The sequence below is a fragment of the Hypoxylon fragiforme genome (assembly GCF_022984875.1).
Source record: "Hypoxylon fragiforme strain CBS 206.31 chromosome Unknown GGS25scaffold_7, whole genome shotgun sequence".
In the NCBI taxonomy this organism is placed as follows: Eukaryota; Fungi; Ascomycota; class Sordariomycetes; order Xylariales; family Hypoxylaceae; genus Hypoxylon; species Hypoxylon fragiforme.
The window spans coordinates 2,451,148-2,466,861 of NW_026054762.1; the positions used below are offsets into that span (position 1 = coordinate 2,451,148).

The following is a 15,714-nucleotide window of genomic DNA, read 5'->3' on the forward strand; positions in this document are numbered from 1 at the left end:
GTTAGTGACCTGGCATGCTGACTTATAGGACGTTGATACACTCACTGAGTTAACTGGCGTAGAGATCAGTTAGCTTCATGGTATTAATGTAACAAGTGATAAATAGAGTACTATTACTAACGCGGCGGTGGTATAATAATCAGAGTTACGAATGTAACCTAGTCGCTGTGTCTGTGTCTCGAATGATAGAAAACTTAGGGTCTGCAACCATCGCTAGGGCTTTTCCCAGTCCCATTGGATCAGCAATTATGCCGCCATAGAACTGCGAGGGCTGGTTGATTTGTGTAACGTTTGATATCCTGTTATTGAACCTATTTGTTGTGTTAGATTATCACAACCGAGTATGGAATACTCCCGCTCTTAAGGTTGAGGAGTAGGAGCATACATATATCTGCGACCATCGTGGATAAGCTCCCACATCTCCATATTTTTTGATTCAAATGTCAGTCCTCTCTCCTTTTGTATCATGAACGTTAAAGCTTGCTTTTGGTGGCTTCATAGCGAGTTAGTTTCAGATGTAACTCTGAGTTCCATCTTGTGGTTTGATACGGCACCTTTTCAGAAGTGTCCTGATAACGAAGGGTTGTGGTGATTCAGGTAAGTCTCGCTTTGAGTCCAAGAGACCAAGCAGTTCAGACTGTTGAGGTAATTCTTGCAAATCGTAGATTTTGCCCCCGCCCACTAGTATTTCCGATGTCATGGGACATGTTTGGAAATCAGTGCAAGATAGGCGACGAGGATTGCAGTATCTCACATCTTTCACTGCACCATAAGGGTCTTGTAAGTAAATATCATGTTCTTGGCAAAATTCACCAATTTCAAAAAACAGCTCATAAGGCCCGTATATTATGGCTGAGAGAAAACACGCTGTGACCTGGTGTGCCAAACCGCCGTGTTTTCGAGTTTCGACGTGGTAGGCTCAATTTGGCATGTTAGCTCCATCTCCAGACGACCCGCTTCAAGTAATGATTTGAACATACTTATCCGTATATGGAGGTGATTTTTTTCCACTTAATTCGTGTTCTAGTGTAGAGCTGAAAGCTTTGGCAGAGTCGAGCTTAACAGGGTGAGGCTGCGAGTTGAGATGAAGCAAGTCATTGGACTTAATCCGACATTCTGCTCGGATACCACGTATCTAAGAAAACAGGGTCAATAAGACTGATTTTATTTATTTATCACCATTATTCACTAGTTAGGTACCTAGTTATTGATTTATTTCCCACCTAGAGAGGTGTGTGTTTGTGTGCATATATACCTACTAAGTAGTAGGTAACCTAGGTAGTATATATAGGGGAATTTGTGATCTATAAAGGGGTCATTAGGTATATAGTAATCATTGAAAGCTTCGCTCTGTATGTAGTTCTCGAGGACCACCTGCTGTTCAGTGTTAGACTGAGAGCATGAATCTACCCGCTGTCGTTTCGCGGAGGGCTCTGAAGGTTGGCTCAGCAGCCTTCCAATATGGTTTCCGCTTAAACGCCGAGATCCCGCTTTAGAGGCTACAAACAGAGACTCTATCGCAACTGGAACCGCCTCCAACAATTGAATATGCAAGAGATCGACGTAGAAGAACTAGCGAGACACATTGCGAGAAAGGCCGATGGTTTGTAATACCAAAATGTAAAGAGTCAATTGAAGAGGATTGAATGTTGATAGAGCATGGTATGGAATGTTAGGGTTATTTGGATTGATGTTGGAAGATGGGACTCGCTGGAATTGCAGTTTCGAAACTATTCGAAACCAACACAATGAACACATACCTACTAACATACTAGGTACTACTCACATAGATACTACTCACAAGCACCAACACACATTGCAAATTGATGGTAGTGACTTCCCAGTATGTATAGTTACAGTCACGCAAAACCTTCACTCAGTTCTACCGCCCCCAAACTGATCATAAATGCCGAATACATCCCCCCGCCTTCCTTCGCGCCACCTCTTAGTTACACCTCCCATCCTCTCCACCACTTCTTCTCGACATTAAACCCAGAGCGCAATCGAAAACTAGTTGCGATAACTATATCAACGTCATGAGGCTACTTCACTTGAGTTACCTTGGCTTAATAGCCACATGCATATCTATCAACGTCAATGTCAGTGGACCAGGCTGTACAGCTGTGGAAGACATGAGAAATTGCTAAGTCGCACCAGAAAGATAACACGAAGAGAGATGCCGAATCCCTCAGCACAAGTACCTTTAACGATCGTGCGACAACGCCGCTTGCACTTCGAGGAGCTGTAGAGCCAGGTGGCGTCGACGTATCCTTTAAGGGTACCGTTCAAGTAAGTGCACCAACCATCGAGGATTGCTCCCCCCCTTTTTTTTTCCTCTAGGACCAGGGTTGATTATATAATCACATAGGAGATTGACGCGCAAGTCCATCGCATCAACCCCAACTTCTCATGGCGAGACTTCAAGCCCAGCCCAGGTCGCTTCTCTAAATCGCCCAGAAAGCGCAGCCCAGTAAGGACTCTCAAACCCATGCCCCACCCCTAACCTAGGATACTTGGGCGATTCCCCCCCATGCCTCGTTTTCTAACAAGGCGCCTGCGCAGAGCAAAGTCCTCTGCCACGTGCAGGGCCTCCCGCCGGCGCCGAGGGCCGCGCTGGAGAGCAGCCGCGACTGGCTGAACGCGCTCGCCGCCGAGCTGTCCGTCGACGCCCAGCGCTGCACCAAGGTCTCGTGTGTCGCGGGCGCGGCGGTCTGGTTCTGCAACGATAACCTGGGCTGGATCCAGGAGGTCAGCCTCACGCTGGCTACGCACGTCGATGCCATCTTGGACCAGGAGGGCTGCGGGACGGCGGGGAACAGCAGCTTGGTGCAGGGGCAGTCGTTTGACAGTGATAATTATAATATCATTGTAAATGGAGATGAGTGCGCTTAGTAGGTATATGGTATGGGCGCGGGAGATTGGTGGTGTGGGGTTTGAGTATCGCTATCACACACTCATCGACTAGGTATCGGGTATGTACTTAGACAAAAGAAGAAAAGTATATATCCCGTTAAGCCAAGGCATGGGAACTTGCTAGGATGAAGTGTTTGTATGAGTTTCAGGGGCAAGATGACCGACTTGGTTCCTATAACAAGGAACTAGCCTACCCGGAATGCCTTTGACAACTCCTTAGTGAGAACCTTGAATTCGACGGAAAGTTTAGGTGTCACGGGGTGTAGGCAGTGGTAGTTAGGTATCTACCTACCCAGGTAGGAATATATAGGAAGGGAAGGATCCCATCCCCTTTTGAATCAATGCCCAGGAGTTATTACAATCCCCTATCTTCTCTTTACCTACGAGTATCGTTCTAAAGTAAAATCAGAGGTAGTTCGAAAATATGCCTACACGTTCACCACTTAGGTCTTCTATTAAGAGAATGCACGACTGCCTAAAGCTTTGGGATAAGAAGAGTGAAGCGATCAACGTGAAGTGTCCCCTTCTCATACACAGTCACACCTTTTGCGGAAATAAGAATGTTCAAGTCGGCTTACATGTTAACAGCGGCGGGATAGTTATTTTGGTATCTACTAGGTACATGTAGGTAGGTATGTTGGTGGCCGAGTAAATAGGCACCAACATTCGTGGACTTAAAACTTTTAATTCCAACAGTGGAGGCTCTAACAATGACCGCGTGGAACATGAACTAGTTAGGTCCAAGCATCACGTGGCGAATCAATGTTATACAGAGGGGGGCCCGTTACCAGATGGGCGGTAATACAATACCTAGGGTATGCCGAGGTAAGCAGGAATAGGGGGCCAAAAAAATTCCCGAGTGCTCTTTGTCCAGCCGCCGGGCTTTTGGGCCCTTACATGATTACCCCGGAGGCTCCTGTCACAACAGAAGCTAGGGCAGCTAGAGACAGTCACCTGATCGGTCGTAGTGACCTGGATATGGGATTCAATTTTGGGGGGGGGGGGGGGGGGTGAGAATGGCCAGTGCACTGTGCGACTGTACTACTAGGGTTACAGACAGATTCTCTATCTCCACAGAACCCTCGACTGCGCTCACCTCTTCTCTATCTATTCTTGGCTTGCTTGTCTCGTCACCAATTTGTCTTCAACCTTACCCACTCGCTCGTCACTCACCGGTGCCGTCATAGGCACGCCTGCTGTATTACAGAATGTAACTGCCACTTACCTTCCGCTTTTCGTGTGCCCCTTCGCCACTACGTCCGTACAAAGAAAAAAGCCGCGGTCCTGAATGGTTTTTGTTTGTCAAGCGTATACTTAGCGCCTATTGTGATATACGTCAGCTGATTACCTGTCCCTTTCCCTCTCTTCGCCCACCCCCCCGGATCGTCAACTAAGCATCTGACCAGATCCAGCCGGCGATCTGTGTATCTCTGTGCACCGATCCCATTGGTCGTCATATCCGAATCTTAGGATTCGTGATCCTCCTTTGTTGGCAGGATGGTACGACCCGGACGGGAAGGGGGTGACATCGATCCTTCGCATCACTCCCTCGGGTCCCCTAGCTAATCCCGCTTGTCACCGCTCGTGGGAGGATTACAAATGCAGATGAACCGGAACAGGATGTAGTTAGCCCCGTTCAGGCCGGTTCGTCCTAACCCCGAAAGTTATATTTCTATACGGCCTTTCTGAGCGTTTCCCATGCCCAAGGTTTCTTCGATTCTATTGTAGCAATATCACATGCATCCATCAGGATAGGTTCACGTAACCCAATTGCAGCTTCACACATTACCTTCTTAGCCATCCACCATGTCGACACTCAAGCCAATCGTTGTCTGGGGCCACGATATGGGTCCCAACCCATTGAAAGTGCACATCGTCCTCGAAGAGCTTGACATCCCATTCGACTACAAGATCATCAGCTTCTCGGACATGAAGAAGGAGCCCTTCCTCAGCATCAACCCGAACGGAAGGGTGCCCGCCATCGAGGATCCCAACACTGGGGTCACCATATGGGAGGTGAGTTCTTAGCTTCTGACCACAACTCTCCCCCCCCCAAGCAACAACAACATTCAAGCTGACGTTGACACTTTCTGGGTAGTCTGGACCGATCTTGGAATACATCATCGACCAGTACGACAAGGAGAACAAGCTAAGCTACGACACGCTGGCCGAGAAGTACCAGATCAAGCAATGGATCGCCTTCCAGATTTCAGGCAAGTGTTACCCCCCAGCCCTCAACCCCCTCCTATTCCTATTCACCACTGGCAATGGGCCTATTACCCAACCTTGACTACCTACTTTACTGTAACTAACACCCCGCCCCACCACCCCCAGGCCAAGGCCCCTACTACGGGCAAGCGGTCTGGTTCTCGCGCGTGCACCACGAGAAGCTGCCGTCGGCCATCGAGCGGTACACGAAGGAGATGGAGCGCGTGCGGTCGGTGCTCGAGCTGCACCTGTCGCGGTCGCCCTCGGGCTGGCTCGTCGGCGACAAGATGACCGTCGCCGACCTCGCGTGGGTCATGTGGGAGCAGATCGGCACCCTCATCCTCCTGTTCCAGGACATCCACCTGGAGGGCAAGTACCCGCACTACGACGCGTGGTATAAGAAGCTGTTGGAGCGCCCGACGGTCAGGAAGGTGCTGCTGTCGAGGACGAAGAGCCTCAGGGAGAGCGGGCTGGCGCCTGATGCGCCGGATCCGTTTTAAAAGGGGGGTGGGGGGTACTTCGCCTAACCTACGCAAATATGCTCGTCTTTTCTACCTATAAGGATGATGTTCTAGGATGAAGGGCTATTAAATAGGACAAGCGGGTCCGTTTTATCATGGCCGGTACTTACAGTTTTCAGTGATCTTCAAGGATGTATTGTACCTAGTTGCCAAATTATACAGTTAAAAGATGTAGATGAAACTCTAAAATTCGACGTGGGTTAATTAGTTACCATGAAGTGTTGTGAGTTCGAGGGGTTGGTTGGTAAGCATCCTCCCCCCTCTTTCTTTGTTCAAGGGGGCAATATGCACCTGGGCATGTGTGTGCCACGAGCCCAGCTACCTGGTACCTACCTCATCTACATGTACGATGTACCCAATACCTAGGTAGTATACATATGTAGGTAATAGGTATGTAGATGTCTAACCTTAGGTTAGTCACGGAGGAACCGGTGGCACAACACACGTGCTTTTTGCTTCTTCTTCTTTTTGCTTGCTGCAAGGACAACGAGCTGCATGCATGTTCCATGTTCCATGTTCAATCGGCACCAACAATCAATCAATCGCAATTAACGTCAAATACCTAGGTTAAGGTAATGACAACCATGTGTCATTGAACGGAGACGGACGGGGCTTTGCAACCAGTCCGCTCGTTTTCCGCGCCGCTGATTGTCTTGGCGACGGAACATCGAAATTTATGTGCAACAAGAGGTTTAACTTACCCCTATATTTTTAATAGATGCACTAGACCTAAAACCGACTAGAAACGTATACGTGATCTAGAATCTAGATAACATCGAAGCGGTTTCCCGCCGGGTTAGATTCTGCATTGTTTCTGTCGTGTCTTGTTCTTGTCTTTCTGCATGTTCGGGGAGTTGTCGCTCTGTTCCTTCAACGATGAACTACCTAGGTATTTACCTAATCTAGGTACCTAGTGGAACCCCCTTCTTATATCTTATACCACTGTGCACCTAGGTATAAAAGCGGTTTATCTCAGATGCTTTTTCTTATTTTAATTAGCTCCTCTAATAGGCAGAATGATGTAACCTAGATACGTCTACCCCGGATTGCAGCATATACATCGGTACTTGCTGTGTCGTGAGTTCAAGACGCAAACTTGACACTCCTATTCTCTACCAGAACACTAACGTACCTAGGCACTCTGTATCTTTGATTGCCATTTCGAGCTTTTTCATTCGGGGTGTAATGAGCCTGATCAAGTTTCCGATATTATTCACGGTGCCCTGGCCTGAAGATCTAGGAATGTAACCCAACATAAGGCGTAATCCACGTCACAAGCCACGCCACAAGCCATCTGAACGTTGAAGATGTCAAGATAGAGATGCATACTGGCACATAGATTGGGTGTGACGGATGATAAGTGCAGAAACATATGTATGGACGCATCTAAGACATTTACATATGTGAGACAGGTAAGCCAGACTGCTGGGTCGACACGTAAGAGGCGTCAAGGATATGCCCTGAAGCGCTAATAGGGCTTAATAAGTTTAGTGTTCCCCTTTTCCCGAATGGCTTCTGTGACAACCTCTCTTAAAGTCCTACGGCCATGGGTATCGTTGAGATAGGGGCTTGAAACAGCCTCAAAGAGTTTAAGTCTCACTCACCCTCCTTACCTACGTGATTAAACTACACCCGTTTATTTCTCAGGATCTTGCCCTACCTAACCAGCTCTCATAACATGCTTAATATGATACCAACATTATAAGCGCAGAGTCTAGTTGTCTAGCGTCAATTCCCAATCAATAGGCGTTCTCGGCACCGTCGGAGTGTAGTCAATGTAAAACATCACGCTCTAGACTACCTCAGTCTCTGGCTCTGACTCAGGCTGCCGCTTGCCTATGTATTGTGTGGACCTATAGAGTGCTTGCCTGTTGAATATCGTTTTACCAAGACCTTTGGAGCGCCCAAGACGCAAAGGAAGAGGAATATACAGGCCGTCTCCGCCTGGCACCGAAGTGAAAGTCGAGCTATTGCGTACCTAGGTACGTAACATCTACGGATGTCTACGACTTTATTCTATAAGCAAGCCTGGAGATGGTGGAGACACAGGTTCTAGATGTTAAGTCATCAGCAAGCGCCATGTAAGATTACCTTGGAGTAGAGACTTCCGAAACAAGATACGAGACATGCCGACCGTCGTCTTTGATAGCATACCTACCTACTTAAGCCCAAAATGATCACGCCACTAGAGGCATAGAGGGCTTTGATGGTAAGATAAGTGAGTTCAGCCACGGTTAAGTCCCACATCCGCTCAACCGGAGAGCCAGCAAGGGTTCCGATGATGACAGTGACCGTATGTGTAGTCCAAAAGTATCGGTGTCGAACACCACAAGGAACGAATACTCGACTCCATTGCTTGAGAAGCTAAGCCTTTATGATCATCGCGATTGCCGTCGAGTGGGTTTTCAAGATTCGGGATGATATTCGGAGGGCAAGGCCGTTGAATATGCACCACGTATTAGCGGGTGGAAGAGGTGCCAATCTAGCCCTTCAGTGGGTGTAATACTCCGCACGTAAAATCCAACCCGAAATCCTCCAAGAGTCTATGTGTGACCTGATATAGTATATGATGCGTGGTTGTGTGTGAGCCCGACCGTGGGGAGCATGCCTCTCTTTGTATTGCACTTCATACTAGGCACCAGTAACTGTTACGAGGCGTCCTGCCCACCCCACTTCTTTCGAGCATATATCACGTATGAGCCATCCCTCAATTTCCATAAGCTAAAGAGCCTTTATTGCGCGGAAACATCAAAACCCCCTCATGCTGCGAAATCAAAGGCATTAGTAGTGTCGTGCAGCCAACCCAATCGTTTGAACTAGGCGCAATGTTCTTGGAGACGCAGTCCCACGTACTATTCGCGCTTTAATTTGATACCGCTGTAGCTTCCACATCTATCAGAGGTATGCCGACACCAAATTCTAGCCTGGCCCGTATGAGCCTTTCCGATGAAAAGCGTTGACAGCGATATGAAGACTTACAGGGAGATAGCAAGGCGGCTGTTAGCTATAAGCAGCTTCATTGCATACAGTACTTGATACTGACTGGTCGCCCGTGAGTGCACAATCTCTGCTAGTAGTACAAAGTGACCATCGGTCCGGGTTATGGCGGCAGCGTCTGCGCAACTGTGCTAGCTGAAGGCCAGCAACGAAGTCTTGGTTCTTAGCCAAGGCTACAGTCATGCCTCGTAATAGCTGCCTCTAAGTCAATAGCACGTAGGCAGCATATGGGAAGGTCAGGACTCACGGCACTCGACGGATCGATAATGACCACAGCGAGCAAATGTTGGAACGGCAACGACCTAACCTAGTCAACTAGAGCGCCAGCTTGCAAGCGCAGGATTACGTACGCCAGGAGTGGGCAGCTACATCTACAATGTTGCGATTCCGCCTCCAGCTCAACGAAGCATGACAGATGGGGATTTCGTGGAATGATTCGCTGGCCTAGAGGGCGCCGACCTGAATTCATCTGCCTCAATACCAACTCTGGCCACCAAATAGGCACATGCCAAGAGAGTTTCGATAAGAAAAGGGGACTGGATAAGTCTGAGAGAGTGTTTAGAACCGGGAGATTTATATGTTGCCAATCGAAGTGTTTTCCCTTCAGCAAGCGGCGACAATCTCATGGTTTATGGTTATGGTTGTCGCGGATCATATTGGAAGAACCGCCGCGAGTACTACTAGTAGTCCCTTGTCGCAGCAAAAGAATAGCGGGGCCACCCCCTATACCCCGCAAACTGGCAGGTGCCTAACAGCTGAAACGCAACTGGAAAGGCTTCAAGGTTCCAAGGTATTACAGTGGCGCACTGAGGGGTGCCCCTACTATTTAAATGCCTGCCGAGGTAGGTAGGTGCAGACCTCAAATATTCAAATATTCAAATGTTCATCATTCCAAACCTTGAACCTTGAACCTCTTAACTGACATCGTACACACATGCAGGTGATCAATCAAATGCAACATTAACCCCCGAGTACAAAGTATCTGCCCAAAGGAACTGGGGATTTAGTATGCAGCATACCTACCTACCTAACCTAGGTAACTGTCTAATCAGATCAGCCGCAATCCCCAACGGGTAAGATATCCGTCTTACAGCTGGTACACTTAACAGTGCATGCAACCATAAGCATGGCATTTATACCGAAATAGAACATGGAGGGCAACATTATAATATATCTTCAGCTGCGGCATGGCAGCTGACGACATCTCGTCATGTGCCAAGGTGATAAAAATTATAAGTATCGAGGCAGGCTGGCGCTTAATGTCTGCAATATCAGATTGTTACCCCCCAAGAAATATTCACCACATTATCGAGTGAACCTTTCTAGGTCTGGGTCTTGACGACGGAATTTCCATCATGGCCGATGATCTAACACTAGAGGAACATGATCCCGAATTTCAGAAACTTATTAAGCGTATGTTCAGTGCTCCTTATATATATCTTGGCTAACTTTTGTAACTTGCCTCTATCTAGACACAGGCGACAACCCTCGCCAACAAAGAGAAAGGTTTAAACCCAATTCTACCTATTGTCGCACATGGCATCAGGCGCCAAACCCAGAGACCTATTCATCATTCGGTGATAGGGGCACCACCGCAAGTGTCAACAGGTATGGTGACATTATGCAGTTTGGCAGATACCTCGACATAGGGGACTATGGCATGTTCTCGGCAGATCATGGCGAAACCGATGAACCCTACTGGGTAACAGGAAGGGCAGACGATCTAGACGACTTTAGTAGAGAGAGCTTGAACAGTCTACCCGAATCCACACCCCGCTATGGTCTTCGGTTCCCAGGGCTGAAGCTTGGAGAACCTCCCGATATAAGCTATATATACTATCGCTGGCCAAGATACACGTATAAAACTAGCAAAATAGAGCTTACTATTCAGTGGATTGTGCACGACCATACAGTTTTACAACAATGCACTATTACAAATCTAGAAGATACCGAAGCGACAGTTGATTTCAGATTTCCAATCAAAAAAGAGGTCATGTATATACGGGATGCAGATTACCTCACCGGTAGCAATTCATTTAATCGTGAACATCTGGGATACACCGAGAAGTTGGGCCCACACGGCTATTCTTGGAGTTTAACTCATGAACTCCAGAAACCCAATGATACAAGCGAACGAAGAGATAAAGGGTCAGTCAATGATCAATCCATGAAAGAGCCTCATCCCGCAACTGTCGATAATACGCATGGTGTCGAATCGAGCGATGATTTCCATTCCGTTACCGTTGTCGTGTCAATTTTTGTCGATGGTGATGCATTGCAATGGCCATCGGGACCTGAACCGAAATGGCAAAGGAGGATAGGAGGCAATGGCAAGAAAGACAGTGGGAATACCATACAAATTACCACCGCATACCGTATGATACCTACATCAGAATCAGGGCCTTGTTGGAGAGATCTCTTGATCCCTGTTGAGGCAGTTGACGTAGACAGCCTTCTAGAACGCACCCCATTCTCAGAGATATGCCTTTCAACGACCATACAGGGAGAGTCTATTGGTAATCCCTCAGGTTTACCGTACGATACTTCCTCGTCTAAGACAGATGCTCCCTGGCCTAAGGCCCACATTGAATTCGTGGTACATCGACATCTCGAACATATACTCTCCGTGTGCTCAATTCCTCTAGAACCATCACGACTGCCAGATGGAGACAATGTGTGGCCAACTGCTTTGACATGTGGGGACATGTCAGTTCACCGTGTCTGTACTTCGGCTAGTTTGTAATATGCCCCTTATGTTTCGTCACTGCGAAAGCAAAGACTAATTTAGTTTCCCAGCTACGCAACCCGATTCCTTATCGAAATAGCACGTAGGTTGAAGAATCTTAAAGAAGAAGATGCATATGTAAAGTCTCTTCTCTGTAGAATATCTGCAGTCTGCGCCGGTCATATGAAGTGGTTGTTTGAAAAGGCAGAGAAGAAATCTGGCTACTATACCGCCAACTATTGGGTTACTGGAAAGGCCATGCACCGCGATACTATGTCATGGCAACCGGACGATTCTTTGACTGATACAGCATTCCAACTTCTCAAGGCAGGCTACTGTGTGAAGTTCTACCAAGAGAATGCGCCCTCCAGCCTCGCTCTCGCGACAGAAATCATAGAAAATAGCGGTGGCCCATGGATTGAAAATTTGGAGAAGTTGGACAGGCGTGGGTGTTGTGCTTGGCCCCATGCTCAGCAAGCAGACACCGATGTTTTCCGTCTAGATGATCATGTATGGATCTGGAGAGCTCTAAAGATAATTGAAGATTCCGGATTGTGGCCAAAGCGGGCTGAAAGCGAAAAGGGAATGAAACGGCCTCGAGATGTCCAGCAAGAAATACTTCGACGATTTATGACTGAGAATGAAACTTCAAGGAAGCGAATGTTGGCCGTGACCAGATCTTCCAGGGAGACCCGATTTTTACTACACGCGAGGGATACAGCCCTGTTCTATGAGGACGATTGGATTTCACCGCTTCAGCAAGCATCCTTCCTTGATATGTGGAAGAACACACTCAAGGCACAAGCATTGCATGAAATCAATCATGATGCCTTCTGGGATAACACACTCCGATATGCCATGGCCATCATGATGAGCATCCGTAGAGAGAGGATCAACCAACAGCCTGCACATGATTTGGCGAAATCCTGCATTAAGGTCATATTCCAATGCATGAGCCTTAGTGGATTTTGTCCTGGGGAACTTGATGAGATTACTAAAGAGCCGGTTCTCTTCGACAGAGAAGGGGATCGAGATTACTTCTTCCATGCTAGCTTCGAGGTCCCCTTCATATTTCTCTTTTACGCTTCTTCCATAGAAAGATTATGCGAAGAACAGCCAAAAGCAACTGATACCAATGAAGTTTCGGCAATATATGAACAAGCGGTATCTAGCACAGAACATCCCGAAGGACCCAAAGCTCAGCCGAAACGCCAACAAGCACTGAGTGAGGGGATAGCTCGCGAATCCGGTCCAATGAAAAAGACAGTCCCATCCAGTCACCTTTTCGATTCAAACAGTATCATCGACATCGAAGAAGAGTGGCTGTACAACTATCCAGCTTTCTTGATGAATGACACAGAAAGAACCCCCAAGGAAATCCAGGAGATCTTAAAAAATCAAAATGAACAAGGTGTTGATGCTAGTGCTGATGTTGATGATCATGTCATTGTGAAACAGGCCCGACGGGTTTTGCAACAACTTGAACTCAGTGAGAGTTGGATTGCTGACGAGAAAGTCGAGAGATCAGTTCTAGCCGATATACGAAAGACGAAGAAACTCGGAAGAAACCAACGAAATAGCAATTACCATTTCAGCCCTAATTACTGCAACAACAACGATCTTAAGGCCATATTAATGAGACCCCGTGATGCAATGGATGCAAAGAAGCGATTAATTTTGCTGCCAGATGCAGATGCAGAAACAGCACTAATATGCGTCGTTGGTAGCACCGACACCGAACAGCCGGCAATGTCTCTGTTTTTCGACCGGCATTGGCGCAAGGAGGAATATTTCTTTGATGACACAACTATGGTCATGAACACCTGGGAGACTGAGCTTCATCTAAGCTTCTATTGCATACAAGACGCCGAAGAAGATCCATCCACGAGCATCCGAACGATGAGCGAAGATATATTTCCAGGTGGAAAGAAACGGATTTCTAAGACATCGATAGGGTTTCGTTTCAATGGAGACTTTTTCGATCGCTACTGGACCTGCCATTTCATAGAAGACATAGGTAATATGCGCGATTATATGTACAATGGGAAGTTTCCATTCACTCTCGACGACAAGGTGCAAGGCTGGAGGCAAAGAAAGGTTCTCGAGCTTCACTTCTTCGAGCATATCCTAAGTACACTAATCAAAGGTACCCGAGATATACTGAACGAAGTCAAAAGAGGGCTTAGTATACGGCAAGGGCAGGGCGCCTTTCCATCTTCTATGCTGAGTAGTGAAGACTACTTCCACTCCAGTGCCCGATGGCAAAGGTACCGGGCTATTTTGCAAGTCGTGGACGAGACACTAGAAGACGTGGAATTGGAAGTCTCAAAATGGGAATCCCGAGAGAAAGACCGTGGACAGGAAAGACCACGGTGGACTCGAAACGATGAGCGAAAGTACGGGGGTATCATTAAGAAATTTCAGCGCTCGACCAACAAGCAGATACGGAATTTACACAGTGTTCACGCCAGTGTCAAGTCAGTAAAGGATACTTACACGAAAGGCCAAGAGCAAACACGTGAGGACTTATCGCTGCGCAAGTCAGAGGACATCCGATTCTTCACCTACGTCACTGTAGTCTTCCTCCCCCTTGGCTTTGCCTCGAGTATCTTCAGTATGAATGGAACGCCTCCAGGGGATTTAGTCGTCAATCTGGTAATCTGTGCTATTGTTGCTCTCACCATCACCGTGATTGCCCTGTTCAACGCGAAAACGTTGGCACATATTACAGAGAGGGCGGTCCGTCTCATTGAGGAGTACTCTCAATCAAAAATGGAACGAAGTATCCTCATTGTGGGAAGTACCAAAGAAATGGTCAAAGAAGTGAACGGTTCTCAAGATCCCCAGCTAGAAAAAGGGCAGGACTTGCCAATTGGCAACTCTCTGAAGCATTCGAGCGAGATCATCAATACAAACTACCAAGACAAAAGTATAGGAACTCTGGACCCATCACGATTCTGGTTCCTGATGGTTTATATTCTCCTTGAGTTGCCAGCGCGAAGAGTTGCCATTGCTTATAACATCTTAAGGCGGGATAAGCTTACATGGATTGAGTACATGCATGTTGTCCTAGGGTTTATTTTCCTACCATTTTGTGTCATTTTTTCGTTGATCCAGGTAATGGCTTGCAACATCATAGACTTTGTCAAGCTTCTATTTAGTAAGTGCCCTCGTAAGTTGCCTCTCCTATTCTGATCAGCTAACATAACCGTCAAAGTCTTGGGCGCATGTCTCATCACGCAATTATCAGTGCATGAAACGGACTTCGAGAGGTACATGGGATGGCTTGTGTTGCCTTTTGAAAAGCTACGGCCAATGAAAGTTGCCGCCTCGAAGTTACAGAGGAAGCGGACGCAGGAAGAGAAGCCGAAAGAGAAGAAGCCAGAAGATAATGGCAAACCCGAAGATACCCCCGTGGCCGAACGCCTGCCTTCCCCGACTCCACCTACCTCTCCTATCCCTCCTGTTAATGCGACGGAGGCACCTCACCCGTTGCCAACTCCTCCTACGGGATGGTTCAGATTCAGACACGCACATAATTTCATTGTCAATGTCAATCGAGCAGCTAAAGGTAGAAATGAAGCGGCAAACATCAATTCGGACTCTGCACTTGTCAACCATCCTAGGTCCACGAGAAGCTTGGACGCGCCCGTAACGGAAACTAGTTTGCCTACCTAGCTTCCCGGTTATTGTATAAATAAGAATAGTTATGCCATTCCCGATGAAGATAATCGAGACAAGGGGAATGGGGTACGACCTAATGATGGGCATAGGGGTCTGTCACCGTCTGTGGGTAGTAACTACTAGGAGTTCCATTTGAATAAGTGAACTGAGCTAGGTAGGTAGGGTAATTTCAAGTCAGCAATTATTACTACGCCGTAGTTAGGTACGTAGATAAAATGCGCTATAAAATCATTGTCAGAGGACTGTAGAGACAAATTCATTCAGATTAAATATGCTCACGAAGCGTCAAACCTATCATAGAAGCCTGTGTGCTTTCACCACTGCTCCACCACGAACCTCTCTCTCTCTCTCGTACCCATGCAGCAAGAGTTGACAGATTTCTATTGTTGCGACCTTAGGTTATACTACCTACTATACCTACTAGGTTAACCTGATCTATATTTACTTAACTCACTCACTTACTTACTTACAGTAACAGTTAAACCTACAGCATGTAGGCATGCATTCCCACTTCAAATACTACTATCCATACCTAGACCCATCAAAATCAATCAATCAACCATTGAAAGCGGGTAGGTTAGGCAACTTAATTAGTTATTAACACAAAACTTTCAACTACGTACTCAGTTATATTAACAAAGTATTAATAACCGCGCCAAGACGCCA

At 47.2% G+C, this 15,714-nt stretch overlaps 4 protein-coding genes across 4 annotated transcripts; 3 read left to right on the plus strand and 1 right to left on the minus strand.

The window, feature by feature from the left end:
- GGS25DRAFT_383765 (uncharacterized protein) lies at positions 1-523 on the minus strand. The gene is made up of 2 exons (XM_049258285.1): positions 386-523; positions 1-311 (listed from the first exon to the last, which is right to left on the minus strand). The coding sequence occupies exons 1-2, from the start codon at positions 466-468 to the stop codon at positions 146-148; spliced, it is 249 nt and encodes an 82-aa protein (XP_049114963.1). The 5' UTR covers positions 469-523; the 3' UTR covers positions 1-145.
- Positions 524-2,097: 1,574 nt separating this feature from the next.
- Positions 2,098-2,892, plus strand: GGS25DRAFT_523966 (uncharacterized protein; the record flags this gene model as incomplete). The annotated part of the gene is made up of 4 exons (XM_049264517.1): positions 2,098-2,103; positions 2,158-2,289; positions 2,369-2,470; positions 2,563-2,892. 4 exons carry the CDS (start codon positions 2,098-2,100, stop codon positions 2,890-2,892), a joined length of 570 nt encoding a protein of 189 aa, XP_049114964.1.
- Positions 2,893-4,476: 1,584 nt separating this feature from the next.
- Positions 4,477-6,016, plus strand: GGS25DRAFT_383776 (glutathione S-transferase). Its single transcript, XM_049258286.1, has 4 exons — positions 4,477-4,557; positions 4,621-4,929; positions 5,012-5,126; positions 5,248-6,016. Exons 2-4 carry the CDS (start codon positions 4,720-4,722, stop codon positions 5,619-5,621), a joined length of 699 nt encoding a protein of 232 aa, XP_049114965.1. The 5' UTR covers positions 4,477-4,557; positions 4,621-4,719; the 3' UTR covers positions 5,622-6,016.
- A 3,504-nt stretch (positions 6,017-9,520) lies between these two features.
- On the plus strand, positions 9,521-15,344 carry GGS25DRAFT_383909 (uncharacterized protein). The gene is made up of 4 exons (XM_049258287.1): positions 9,521-10,052; positions 10,112-11,378; positions 11,436-14,524; positions 14,582-15,344. Exons 1-4 carry the CDS (start codon positions 9,995-9,997, stop codon positions 15,040-15,042), a joined length of 4,875 nt encoding a protein of 1,624 aa, XP_049114966.1. The 5' UTR covers positions 9,521-9,994; the 3' UTR covers positions 15,043-15,344.
- Positions 15,345-15,714: the final 370 nt, after the last annotated feature.

Bases quoted from the DNA above. Each gene is read 5' to 3' on its own strand.
- GGS25DRAFT_383765 (XM_049258285.1), bottom strand. From the start codon at position 468: ATGATACAAAAGGAGAGAGGACTGACATTTGAATCAAAAAATATGGAG. The intron at 312-385 runs GTATGCTCCTAC...CACAACAAATAG, and splicing joins CACGATGGTCGCAGATATAT to GTTCAATAACAGGATATCAA.
- GGS25DRAFT_383776 (XM_049258286.1), top strand. From the start codon at position 4,720: ATGTCGACACTCAAGCCAATCGTTGTCTGGGGCCACGATATGGGTCCC. The intron at 4,930-5,011 runs GTGAGTTCTTAG...CTTTCTGGGTAG, and splicing joins CTGGGGTCACCATATGGGAG to TCTGGACCGATCTTGGAATA. The intron at 5,127-5,247 runs GCAAGTGTTACC...CACCACCCCCAG, and splicing joins GATCGCCTTCCAGATTTCAG to GCCAAGGCCCCTACTACGGG.
- GGS25DRAFT_383909 (XM_049258287.1), top strand. From the start codon at position 9,995: ATGGCCGATGATCTAACACTAGAGGAACATGATCCCGAATTTCAGAAA. The intron at 11,379-11,435 runs GTAATATGCCCC...TTAGTTTCCCAG, and splicing joins GTCTGTACTTCGGCTAGTTT to CTACGCAACCCGATTCCTTA. The intron at 14,525-14,581 runs GTAAGTGCCCTC...TAACCGTCAAAG, and splicing joins CTTTGTCAAGCTTCTATTTA to TCTTGGGCGCATGTCTCATC.